Below are 13,926 nucleotides of genomic sequence, written 5' to 3'. Positions count from 1 at the left end.
GGTTGGATCAAAGTTCTGTCTGTCCTCGGGGTTGAGACAAGATTTGATTGATTGTGACTTCAAGAAAACAAAATTGAAGTTGGAGGGAATCAGAAGGACTTGGAAATTGTACAAAGGAAAATGCTAATGGTTGTTGAAGGTCTTTTATCTCTGCCTGGGGACATAGCTGCAGAAGTTCAAACCCATCCATCTTTAGCTGCTCCAGCAATATCCTTCTCTCCACAGTCAGTAATGGAGTATTTTTCTTTATTGTAAAATAATCAATTTCATTCACAGCTGCTCAGTATATCAGGATCTGAGCAATATTCAGACAAGTGTTGATAATGTTACGTGTGCCAAGCAGTGATCGGGGGGGGGGGGGATTAACTACTAGCTCTTTTCATTGCCAGATTCCCCAAACGGTATCTTGGAGGTCACCATTATCTGGAAGCTTAACCAGGGCAATCAGACCGTACTCTGCCTTTAAGAATAGGTGAAATATTCCATCTTTCAACAGTTTCAAGTTCCTGTATGTCAACATCTCTGAGGATTTATCCTGGGATACTACATATTGATGCAGTTACAAAGAAGGCACAAATGTATATATATTTCATTAAGAGTTTGAAGAGGATTGGTATATCACCAAAGATGCTCACAAATTTTTACAGATGTACCATAGAGAGCATTCTAACTGGTTGCATCACCATCTGGTATCGGGGCCCCACTACACAGGATCGGGAAAAACTGCAGAAAGTTGTAATCTCAGTCAACTTCATCATAGGCACTAGCCTCCCAAGCACTGAGGATATCTTCAAAAGGCAGCGCCTGAAAAAGGTGGCATCCATCGTTAATGACCCCCATCATTCAGGATATGCCCGCTTCTCATTGCTACCATCAAAGAGGTTGTACAGGAACCTGAAGCCACACACTCGACATGGGACAGTTTCTTCATCTCCGCCATCAAATTCCTGAATGGACAATGGACCCACGAGCACTACCTCAGTATTTCTCTCCCTCTTTTTAAAAAATTTGTTCATTTACGGACATGGGCGTCGCCAGCTAAGCCAGCATTTATTGCCCATCCCTAGTTGCCCTTGAGAAGGTGGTGATGAGCTGCCTTCTTGAACCACTGCAGTCCCTGAGGTGTAAGTACACCCACAGTGCTGTTAGAGAGGGAATTCCATGGTTTTGATCCAGCAACAATGAAGGATCAGTGATATGTTTCCAAGTCAGGATGGTGAGTGACTTGTAGGGGGATTTCCAAACGGTGGTATTCCCAGGTATCTGCTGTTCTCGTCCTTATTGATAGTAGTGGGTCTGGAAAGGTCTTTTTGCACTACTTAATTTCTTTTTTATATATACTTATTGTAATTTATAGTTTTTATTATTGCAATGTACTGCTGCTGCAAAACAAAAAAATTCATAACATATGCCAATGGTACTAATTCCAATTCTGAGATGTTCAACAGAGTGCCCTGCATCCTAACTCAATCTTTCCATCACCTACATCGCAGAGGTTAATTACACCCATGTGGATCAGTACAACTTAGTCAAGTAGCTGAACAACATCAGGAATAAAATGGTTAATTTTATTAGCACCTGGTTCCACAGTGTTCATTCCATTTACAAAATGAACAGCCGTGGGTTGATAGAGTTGTTTTAATAACATCTCATCAACCATTGATTTTCACCACTCGAATATGGGGCAGCATATACCTGAAGTCACAGTTATCTACAAGTTCCACATCCATCCTAACAGATACTCACTACCCTACAGTGTAAACACTGGCTCACCATCATCTTCTCAAGGATAATTGGAACAATAAGTAATAGTTGGCCTTGCCACTGATGTTCATGTTCTGTAGATATTTGTCTCTAGTGTTTGCATTTTGCTGGGTCCTGAATTTATCAGATTTCAACTGCTGTATCTCCTCAGGACGTGAGTTATTTCATCACTGGGCTAAAGTGTACAACATTATGAAAACAAGGTTATATCTTCTCAGTGTGGAAGCAGAGACTAGATTTAAAGTTGAAGCTGTAAAGCGTCTCTTGTGTTGGAATCCTTTTGCAATGAACAACAGTATACTGTTTGTCTTCCTAATTACTTGCTGTCGCTGAATGTTTATAATCTGTGGACAAGGACATCTATTTCCTTCAGAATGTCAATACCCATCAGTCTTAGTGAAACTGTTTCCTGTTTCTTCTACCAAATTCTACATTATTGCAGCTGTTATGTCCTTGCCCTATTACTCAAACTGCCTACATCCCTCTTTACTTACAGCCTACATTACCTCCTAACTTTTTGGATATACTGTATTACACTTGATTCTCTCAATCCTAGATTGACATTTGGGACCACCAACACCAATATTTGTGGTACCCTCCTTGTGGGTCAGTAATCTAAAGTGAAAAATTACCAGTTTATTCCGTTGTCTATTTTCCACCCACGTCAGTTCTTGCCCCTCTCACCCCCCCATACTATATACTTTAATTTTGCTTAATGAGGGAGACCCTGACAGTTCTTAAAAAAAAAACTAGAATGTAGAAACTCCATTGGCATCTACATTGAGGTCCGTTTTCGATGCTGAATCTGATTGTGCTCTGTTACACTGTGTTTAACAGTCTGATTGTAATCCGATTGTTCTTTGTTACGTTACATTTAGTGTTACATTTCTCTTTGGAGTGAAGGAGAATGAGGAGAGTTGATAGAGGTGTGTAAGATGATAAGAGGCACAGATAAAGTGGACAAGCAGTATCTTTTTTTCCCAGATGGTAATGGTTAATGCAGAAGGACTCATTTTTAAAGGTGATGGGTGGAAAATATAGGGGGATATCAGAGATAGTCTTTCTTCTGAGTGTAAGTACATGGAATGCAGTGGTGGTAGAGGCAGATACATTAGAGACATTTAAAAGGCACATGGATGAGAGGAAAATAGAGGGCTGTGTGGGAAGAAAGGGGTAGATTGATCTTGGAGTAGGTTAAAAGGTTGATGCAACCTCATGGGCCAAAAGGCCTGTTCTGTTCTATCTTCAGGTAACTTTGGTGATTTTGCAAAAGGACAGCCTGTGCCCTCAACTGTTTGCAGACTGAACACGCTCACCCAAGTAGTTGGGGAGAGCATAAATGTGAAGTTGCTCTTCCTAAGTCACTGTTCTAATGGAAGATGTGGGTGACTGCATGGATCATCATTAAATATACCAAAGTCATGGACTGTAAGTTTGAGACCTTGCTGGTTGCTCCCTTCTGTGCAGTTTTAAAATCAGCTTTTCCCTTTTAACCAGTCATATAAGCATGTGACAAATTGAATCAGTCCAACCTATGAGCAGCATGACAGGTGTGTTTCTGCACAGATATTGGTTCCATTGTCAGCTGTCTGCCAAAAAAAGTGTTAAAAGTAGTATTTACTGATTGGTTTAGCATAGTAGGTTATATTCCAGCACAGCAGGAAGTCAGACCTTCAGAATCTCTTTACATTGTTGAAGAACCTGCGATCCTGCCAGGTTTTTTTTGGTAAAATAATATTGCATATTTTATTGTTGTAACATATTTTTCAATGAGTATAAACATTAGAAAATGTATTCATTAGAACAGTTTGGTTTGAGTATTGTAGTTTTGTAAGTTCTTGGGATCTGGATTTGGAATCTTGGTTAATGGAAGGAGACACTCTGTTTTCATCCTCTTTGCCATTTGAGTTCTAAATTGCTTATTAAGTACTGTGTTCCAGACTAATCAGGTACTCTGCTTACCTCTACTGATGTGTGTTTTATATTTTAGCCCCTTGCATGGCAATTATTACCATGTATTTCACTCCCACCCCACTCTTCCTACTGAACTCCCAAAGGAAAAAATATTCAAAGCTTTATAAATCTTGAATTGCACAATATCTTCAGTCACAATTTCTCTATCACCTCTCCCAAGATGAGCATAACACAGCTTAGGAATATCAAAGATTTATCAGATTCACTCCAACTATAAGTATATATGGAGTTTGAAAGCACTTAAATACTCATAAAACTTAAACCACAAGTTTGATTGTGTGGGAATTGGAAATGTACTGAGAAAAGGAATATTCATTCCATGTCTCGTTCATTTAATGTTTCTGGGTGACAGAAACTTTTTTTGTATTTGTAAATGGTTTCACCCTCACTTTACAATGTTACAGCTATATTATACCTTAGTTAGACCCCATCTGGAATGCTGTGTTCAGTTCTGGTCATCTCATCACAGGAAGGATGTGGATACTATAGAGAGAGTGCAGAGGAGATTTACAAGGATATTGCCTGGATTGGCGAGCATGCCTCATGAGAATAGGTTGAGTGAACTTGGCCTTTTCTCCCTGGAGCAATGGAGCGTGAGAGGTGACCTGAAAGAGGTGTAGAAGATGATAAGAGGCATTGATTGTGTGGATAGCCAGAGGCTTTTTCCCAGTGCTGAAATGGCTAACACAAGCGGGTATAGTTTTAAGGTGCTTGGAAGTAGGTTCAAGGGGGCAGAGATAAGTTTTTTACACAAAGTGTTGAGTGTGTGGAATGCACTGCCAGCGAAGGTAGTAGAGGCGTATACAATAGGGTCTTTTAAGAGACTCTTAGATGGGTACATGGATCTTAGAAAAATAGAGGGCTATGCAGTAGGGAAATTTTAGGCAGCTTCTAGAGTAGGTTACATGGTCGGCACAACATTGTGGGCCACGGGCTGTAATGTGCTATAGATTTCTATGTTTCTGTGTTTACCTCCAATTTACTTTTAATGATCTTGTTTTCAAATTAAAACTCAAATGCAATTTCTATTTTTTGGTAGCAGTTGATCAACCCAGCAAAGATGTCCGTTGTGAATTCTGCGGTGAATACTTCGAGAATCGCAAGGGGCTGTCAAGCCACGCCAGGTCACATCTGAGACAGTTTGGGGTGACAGAATGGACTGTGAATGGTTCACCTATTGACACACTGAAAGAACTGATGAAAAGGAAGGGAAAGCCTGAACCACTAGGCCAAGAACCAGAGCAACGAGAGATGCAACAGGATCCTCAGAACTACCAGTATGATGAGAAACCTATTAAGCCATTTGGACAGATCATCAAGTCGCCAGTTAAGGATATGCAGCAAAAGCATATGACACCCCCAGCTAGAAAAGTATTGACCTATACATCTAACGGGCAACATCCAACTGTGTCACCTCTGGGGAAAAAAATACCCATGGGTTTTGTGTCAACTGCATCATTAAAAAAATCCATCTCAGATGAAAGAAGCCTGCCACAAGAGTTGAAGCATGGCTATACTACAGAGTCAGGTTCCTATAAGCCGAAGGCCACTTGGTCTCCACAAGAGAAGGTGACGACGACGCCAGTAATTGGTAAGTCAAACTACTTTGAATACTATTTGCTTTCACCATGCTGAATGTTTGGCACAAAGTAGTGAGCCATTGGGCAAGCTGCTCTGTACTACTGGCACTGACACAGCAGCTGGTCACAAGAAAATCTCTAGGGTACCCAGTTTTCCTTTTCTTTCTGTCTCCGTCGCTCTGTGTGTCTCTGTGTCTCTTCCTCTCAATCTGGTGAAAATGCTTGGCATTTTGGCATTCCTTCTCCGCATCCTCTAAGCTGCGTAGATGAGGCTAAGTATCAGATTACTGAACCAATCTGTCATCCACTTTCAACCCTGCTCAAATATTTAATTAGAACAACTAATTAAGATGCTACAGGAGAGTTTAGGGATACCAGCTGCAGGCTTGCACCTTGCCATATCCTACTGAACTCATTGCAAACTCAGTAGCCTACAGTGCTATAACTGCACCTATAGTCTGAGCGTCACAGATGTCATTTGCCTCCTCTGAGGATGTCAGTGATTTTAGGAAGGCTGGATATATTGTCCATTTCTAGATACCTTGAGAGAGCACTGAACTGTCTTCAAAGGCAATTATAAGAAAGCATCAAGAGTTGGCATAGTGAGGAATAAGAACCAAGATAGGAAGGCAGGTGAAAGGCAAAAACATTACTTGTTTCTTTTCCATTTTAATTGTTTTTGAAGTCAGGTTACTGGAGGAATCTTACTTTCCCATCCATTTCAAGCTCTGCAGTTGTCTCCCTAAGTAATCTCTGCACTGACCTGGCCATGCACTGAAGCACACCTCAGAATGGCAAAAGGAAAGGATAGAAGCTGAGGCTAATTTGAACAACCTTCCAGAAAAGATTTATTATGTAGTCAAAAGGATACTGGCATGTCAAAAAACTGCCTGATACGGTGATGTTACGTATTTATTTAGAGATACAGCACGATAACAGGCTCTTCCAACCCAAGTACTTCACTCTGCCCAGTTACACCCATGTGACCAATTAACCTACTCACCTCTGTGTTTTTGAAATATGGGAGGAAACCGGAGCACCCAGAGGAAACCAACACAGTCACGGGGGAACATGCAAACTGCTTGCACTCAGTGGCAGGAATTGAACCCGGGTCACTGGTACTGTAAAGCATTGCACTAACTACTATGCTATCATGCCATCCCTAATATTTATTGATTTATTGGTAATGAAATAGGTTTTCTGGACATATTTCTTTAGCAATAAAGACTAAGTTCACAACTTTTACCTTGTGTTGACATTTTAAAAAGATTTGCAATGATGAGAATACTGCTATATTCTAAGAGTAATATTCACTTTATTGAAAAATATTGACCCCTGACAAGTTTAAGCCTTTTAAATACCTTGCAGAATGAGTAATCTATTTGATTATCTTTAAATTTTAGAGAAAGCTAATGGTTTTATTTGAGTTTATACATTATAGGTTTTTATCTGTGCAACTCTCCCTAATTCCTGACAGAAGGAATTTACAACAGCTGAAATAACTTGCTCAAATCTATTACAAAGCCATTTTTATTCCATTAATCATTGCCAAATATTTTGATGTTTTATGGTATAGATGTCTGAGGTCGGGAGTTTAAACTGCAGGTGTTTTGCATAAACTCAACATTTTCTGATGGAGCATTAAAGGATTCAAAGTACAGTAGTACTGAGTACTGTAATTCTCAGTATCAACAGGATACTGAGAATTATTTCTCATAGTGATATGGAATAAAACAAACTATGTGAAAAGCCAATTCTTGTTTTATATGTGTTTTTTTCAGTTTCTCTTTGTCTCCTTCAGGCACTGACTTTCTCGTTTACAGGCCCAAGGTTGGGACCAGCCTTTTATATGTGCATTCGTCACATTGGAGCCCTAGACTGAGAAATCTGCAGATTAAATCATGGCGAGCAATGCAACTGGGCCTAATTTGAGCTTGTCCAAAGAACTCTCATGCAACATTGTATGAAAGATCAGGAACATCCCAGCAGATTTTAGTGTAGGCTCCTCCTGTCCCACAGCAGTATCCAGGTCTTCACTATCATTTGTAGTTCTTTCACTTTGCTCCTGTCTGAGACCGGCTAATTCAACATCAGAAGTCATTCCTGTCTGGTCTTGTAGAGCAATTTCCTTTGCTTACCAAACCAATAGCCAAATCCACACTGAAATCTGTGGTTCCCTTCTAAGCAGAATCATTTACAGGAATAATCAACATTAAAATAGGATAGTACAAGATCCAGTAGTGGAGTTCAAAAAATACTTTGATAAGATGGTGGAATTTTATGCTTGTGTAAGGACAGGTATATTAGGACATGGAACAGTGGGGAGAAAACAGAAGCTCATAATACTGCATTTTGAAAGGAAGATGAATAAATATTAGATAAGTGTCACTTATACAGGTAGGCGGGCATTTGCTTGGGACTTGGTTTAAAGTCGGTGATCTAACAAGGCTCACTGGCTGGACTTCCCAGCTCCCGTGCTACGAATTGTTCAGCTCAGCATGCACAGAGCAGACTACAGTCTTTACAGTTGGGACTGTTGTATATTAATCTGACTAATCAGATTAATATTAATCTGATCGTTGCATCATGAAGCAGCTGGAGTCACATTAACACATTGATTTGTGTCCTGGTCTCTTCCCTGCAGCCGCAGATACTTGCTGTGAATTATGCGGCCACTACTTTGAAAACCGGAAAGCTTTAGCCAGCCATGCCAGAGCCCATCTCAGACAGTTCGGGGTGACTGAATGGCACATCAACGGCTCACCGATAGACACCCTGAGGGAATGGATTCGCCAGAAGCCCAACATTAGCCCGGGTACCTCTCTGAACTGTGTGCAGGACCGTCCCCTTCCAAAGCCCATCAGAAACAATATCAAATCTCTAGTTAAGGAGTTGCCAAGGGAGCTGTGTTCACTACCAGGGGGTAAGACGGTGAAGTTGGAGCCAATGCAGCCCAAAACAGTAGAGCTGGGCTTTCCAGCCTCACCAGTGCAGAAGAATCCAGAGACAGAAAAAATGCCTCCGACCGAGTGCTACACTCCCACAGATCTGAGCCAAAGCAGCATAACTGAATGCACCCCGAGCTCCTCCATGCCATCCGAGGACGAGGAGCCACATCCAAAGAAAAAAAGAAGTAAGTTTGTATTCAGTATTTAAACAAGTATTTTGCAGAACTTAAAAGAAAAAACTGAAATTGGTCACTTGTTTCTGTGCAGCGTTCTCATCTTAAAGGTGTAGGTTGGAACTGCAAATAAAGACAGAATAACTGTCAAATTTGACCTACCACTTTAAGAGCCAGTTCCTGTGAAGCCCTTTTAGTTTTAACCACTGGCCGTAGGCTGCTTAAACAAAAGTAAGGACTTCAACTTGACATTCTAATAATGTTTTCTGTGAATTTGGTGCGTTAGACTAGTTAGAGAAGGGACTTGTTAGGGCAGATAGTTAACCCTCACTAACAATCCGTTGGACATCATAAAACTATTTTGAAAACATCTGACTATTTTGGAGCCTTTTTTTCAGTTGTCTTAGCAGTTGAGTGATATATCAGTGTTGGAATGGGGAGAGGTTAAAATTACCCAGTATTTATAGTGTCCCTTTAAAGTTATACAAATGTTCCCTTGCATAAATCCTAGCAAGCTAGTACCCAGGCAATTGTTTAAAAACTCCTAAAACTTCTTGCAACAAATTTAGTTTTTGGTTTGATCTTGATATTTTCCTGTACATCTTTCCTAAATGAGGGCTATTCTATACAAACCAATATCCCGTAATCCAGTTACATTGCATGGCATTTTATTTGATAAATTTTGTAACTAATGTTCTCAATCTCCAATTCTTTCAATTATTTGTTCTCAGTATGTGAGCAGTAATGGCATTTCTTGCCCAACCCTGACTTTTCTTGAAGTTGGTAGTTATTCATCTTCATCAAGTGGTCTGTTGAATGATTACTGTATTTACATGTTTAAGAGCAATGTTACTCTATCAATATGAGCCATTGATTTTATTTAACGAGGACTTATCTTCCCAATACTTTCACATATTTTCAAATTTTGACAAATACAATGTTAGCATTAATTTTGAAAGGACTAGAATATAAAGCAATGATTTCATGCTGAGACTTTATTAAAGTATTAGTCAGTCCATACTTGGAGTATTATGAGCATTTTTGGATCCCTTATCTTAAGAAAGGAAGTGCTGGCATTGGAGAGGGTCCATGGAAGGTTGAGAATGATCCCGAGAATGAGAGAGTTAATAAGGGGCGTTTGTTAGCTCTAGGTCTGTACTCACTGGAGTTTAGAAGAATGAGGGGGATCTCATTGAAATTTATCGAATATTGAAAGGCCTGGGTAGAGCAAATTTGGAGGGGATGTTTCATATTATGGGGGAGTCTAGGACTAGAGAGCACAGGCTCAAAATAGAAGAATGTCTCTTAAGAAATGAGATAAGGCAGAATTTCTTTAACTAGAGGTTGAAGAATCTGTGGAATTGATTGCCACAGACAGCTTTGGAGGACAAGTCATTGGGTATATTTAAAGTAGAGGTTGATAGGTTCTTTGATTAGTAAGGGTGTCAAAGGTTAAAGCAGGAAAATGGGGTTGAGGGGAGATAATAAATCAGCCACAATAGAATGGCACAGCAGATTCAATTGGCTGTATGGCCTAATTCTGCATCTCTGTCATAGGGTCTTTCTGCCATAGCTTTATTTCTTTTCACTTGAAGTAGATTTTTCTACACTTGCTCAAGAATCTCAGCAACCCTTTAGAATTGGTAAGCTGGTTTATTACTGCTAGATATACCAAGGTACAGAGAAAAATTCATCGTGATTGGTCCGTACTGATTTTTTCATTACAGTATTACATTGAGATAGTACAAGTAAAACAATAACTGAGGGCAGAATAACTTGTTACAGAGAAATTGCAGTGCAGGTAGACAGTAGTTCAGGGAGGTGGTTAAAAAGAGTAGCAAGAACCAGCCAAGGAACTACTGATGCATCAGTAGAGAGGAAGTTCATGGGGATTCTGAGGAGCAGGATCTACCAGCATTTAGATAAACAGTGTCTGATTTAGAAGGAGCCTTCTAGAGTTTTTTGAAGTGGTAACCAAAAGGGTTAATGAGGGAAGGGTAGTGGATGTTACCTGTTTAGACTTTAGCATGGCCTTTGACAAGGTCCTACATGGTAAGCTGGTCTGAAAAGTGTGGCCCCATGGAATCCAGAGACAGCTAGTTCGTTGGATTCAGAGGTTGGAAGCAAAGAATTGTGGTTGAAGGTTGCTTTTTGGAATGGAGGCCAGTGACTAGTGGTATGCCACAAAGGTCGGTGTTATTCATTATTTGCATAAATGATTTGGATATCAGTGCAGAGAGCTTGATCAGTATGTTGGCTGATGACACAAAATTACAAGGTATTGTTGACAGTGAAGAAGGTTAGCAAAAGAGAAACTTGATCAGTTAAGGAGGTAGGCCAAGTGGTAAGTGTGAGGTGATGTATTTTTTGAAAATCAAACCAGCGTAGGACAAAAGGCACTTAGCATACTAGTCTTCATCTGTTAGGCGGCTGAGTATAGGAGTTGCTTCATTATGTTGCAGTTGTATAAATCATTGGTAAGGCCACAGTTGGGAGTACTGTGTACAGTTTTGGTCACCCTGTTTTAGGAAAGATGTGCTTAAACTGGAAATAGTGTAGAAAAGATTTACAAGCATGTTGCCAAGTCTAGAAGGCCTGAGTTATCGGGAGAAGTTGGCCAGGCTGGGTCTTTATTCCTTGGAACTTAGGAGAATGAGGAGCATTATAGAAATCTTTAAAATTATGAGAGGCAAAGGTAAGGTGGATAGTAACACTCTTTTCCCCATGGTAAAGGAGTCCAAGACAAGGGTGCATAGATTTGGAGTGAGTGAGGGGCAACTTGTTCACACTGAGGGTGGTGAGGAAATGGAATGAGCTGCTAGAAGTAGTAGTTGAGGTAGGTTTAATAGTATCATTTAAGAAGCACTTGGAAAGGAATATAGAGTGACAGAGCTTAGATGAATATTGGCCGAACTCTGAAAATTGGGACTGGCTGGGTGGGCACCGTGGTCAGCATGCACTTGTTGGGATGAAGAGCCTGTATCTGTGCCATGTTGCTCTATGATTCTATAATGTACAAGGCCATAATGAGGTAGATTGTGCAGTCAAGAGCTTATCATATTAAGGGACTGCTCAATAGTCTTAAAACAGGGGATTTCAGGGCTTTTGCATCTTCAGTCTAATGGGAGGAAGGAGATGAGAGAATGTCCAATATAAAACCATTTGACCTATTTTGCACTGCTTTTACATTGATCATGTTCCCTAATACTTTCTCCATAATATTTCAAGATACATAATGCATAGCCTCTCAATTCTTGAAATAAGAACTGCAGTTCATTTTTTAATTGTTCTGCAATTATTTTTGTTCTCTTTATCAGTTGCATTGTTTATACAAGTTAATCATGCTGTGCACAGCGTTAGAACTTTAAAACATTGACTCCTTGGAGATGAAGCTTTGCTATAACTCCTGTTACTGGTTTTGGCCTTCCCTTTCATGTTCCCACTGGGTGGTGACTGAGATTTGGATCCTGGCCATAAGAATTCCTTCAGTAATTTGTTGAGTCACACAGACAGTGAAGGAGGCAGGGGGAGGGGGATTGTTGCATCCAGGCTTTTCTGTGCATTGTGTCGAGTTGGGGGGGGGGTGGAGTCTGGGACCAGGAATAGTCATATGTGCAAGATCACTGAATAATGCTTTAACTCACAGAGCAGTTGTGAGTTGATATACTCAAAGTCAGAAGAGCTAGCTCAGAAATAAAGTTCAAAAAGGCAATTTTGCTTTGAACTATTGTCATCATACTTTGGGACAGCTGCGTTGATTCAATCTCACCTCTAAATGTTATGAAGATATGTTATGATCTCTAAATGTTATGAGAGCTGTTATTCTGGATGTTTACTCTCCAGCCAATGTTGTTTGTGTGCTGTAATTCACAACATTCTGTGCAATGTTGCTTGTGGTCTTTCAAAGTGTTCAAGTGCAGCGGACACAGTGGGCTATCCAAATGGCACAGAAAATTTATTATTTAACATCGTCCTTTTCAATCTCCATCCAACTCACCTCAGACTTACCAGAGTTGGTGAAGAATGAATGAAGGTCTGGTGTCAGATAGTTATTCCAGTTTAGGATTTAATCAAATAAATGCCTGTGAGTGATCATTGTTTTGAAGTGATTTGGGTTAGTTTCTTGTCATATACAACAGAAGTTCAGTGAAACTCCTTGCTTGTATAAAGATCACAAGTGCATATTACATGACTGAACACTGTACGGTTAACTTGCAGTTAATTTCTGCAAGTAATTGTGTGTATGTATATAAAAATATATATACACACGCACGCACATACATGCAGTGGATTCCAGTTAATTGGGTCACTGGTTAATCTGGGCAACTGTTTATTTGGACATCTCTTAAAGAACAAAAACTGAATCGAGAAAACAGCTAGGATTCTCTTTGTTTATTTAGGACACTATGCAACTTAATTGGGGCAGAAGACTGTCACCAAACAGTTTCTAATTAGCATGTATTGCATACACTTGCATTGCTGTGTATGCGATACTTACATCGTGCTTAGAGCGATCAGTTTTTAAATAGTGTCAGTTTGTGTTAAAAAGCAGTGATTTTTGTCACTGATAGTTAGTGAGAAATAAGCAGTAAGATAATTCGGAAATTGTTTTGCTCACCGAGATTTCAAAAATTCAGGCTTGGAGATACCAAAAATGGCCGAGAGTAAGAATGAAACAATTCCTCTTCAACAAGTTATGAATTACGAAGATATCAACTATCATCTTGAGGGTTACAATGAAAATGATGCAATAATCTAAAGCAGCCTTTCTCAACCTTTTTTCCTGGAGGAACCTGTGAGATAATTTTCAGGTCTCAGGGAACACCTGTGTATAAATTATTATATCTAGAGCTCACAGTACATTATTATGATCAGTAAGTTGTAGATATAATAATCCAAAAATAATTGTCAATGCTCTTTAGAGTAGAGAATGATTTTTTTAGCCAACCTTTCTTGGGGAAAAAAAAGCAGGTAATTAAGCTAACCATTGATGGGGCACCATCAGTACAGATGCCAACACAGTTCCTCCAGACAGACCTTTTGTTTCCAGATATGAAGGCAAAACATTAAATATATCTTGGCCTTTGCTTATTTCAGATAGCTCTTTGCAACAGAAAAGGTTTTTTTTGAATTTCACCATCATTTACAAATCTTACAAATGCTACATGACATTTGTTGGTGAAATTTGTTGACTCATCAACCTGGATAGAGAAGCTGTTGTTTTTCAGTTTATCACACAAAGCCTCTTCCGCATCATGTGACATGTCATCATTACATCAACTGTTTGAGAGTGAAACCTCTTCAAATTCTCGTAATCAGAATCAGGTTTATTATCACCGGCATGTGTCATGAAATTTGTTAACTTAGCAGCAGCAATTTAATGCAATACATAATGTAGAAGGGAAAAAAACCAAAATAAAATAATAATAATAATAATAATAAATAAATAAATAAGTAAATCAAGTATATGTATATTGAATAGATTAA

At 39.5% G+C, this 13,926-nt stretch overlaps 1 protein-coding gene across 7 annotated transcripts in view; it reads left to right on the top strand.

The window, feature by feature from the left end:
• The window catches only part of LOC134339309 (uncharacterized), a 164,935-nt gene that overhangs the window by 128,105 nt on the left and 22,904 nt on the right, over positions 1-13,926 (top strand). For 5 of the 7 annotated variants that reach the window (XM_063035697.1, XM_063035698.1, XM_063035701.1 and 2 more), the window contains exons 13-14: positions 4,778-5,329; positions 7,963-8,451. In XM_063035697.1, coding sequence (XP_062891767.1) covers positions 4,778-5,329; positions 7,963-8,451 — 1,041 coding nt within the window. The remainder of the gene's footprint in view (positions 1-4,777; positions 5,330-7,962; positions 8,452-13,926) is intronic. The other 2 variants (XM_063035699.1, XM_063035702.1) reach the window with 2 other exon arrangements.

This window comes from Mobula hypostoma, chromosome 29, assembly GCF_963921235.1.
Source record: "Mobula hypostoma chromosome 29, sMobHyp1.1, whole genome shotgun sequence".
Taxonomy (NCBI): domain Eukaryota; kingdom Metazoa; phylum Chordata; class Chondrichthyes; order Myliobatiformes; family Myliobatidae; genus Mobula; species Mobula hypostoma.
This window is presented reverse-complemented; position numbering and strand designations above follow the sequence as displayed.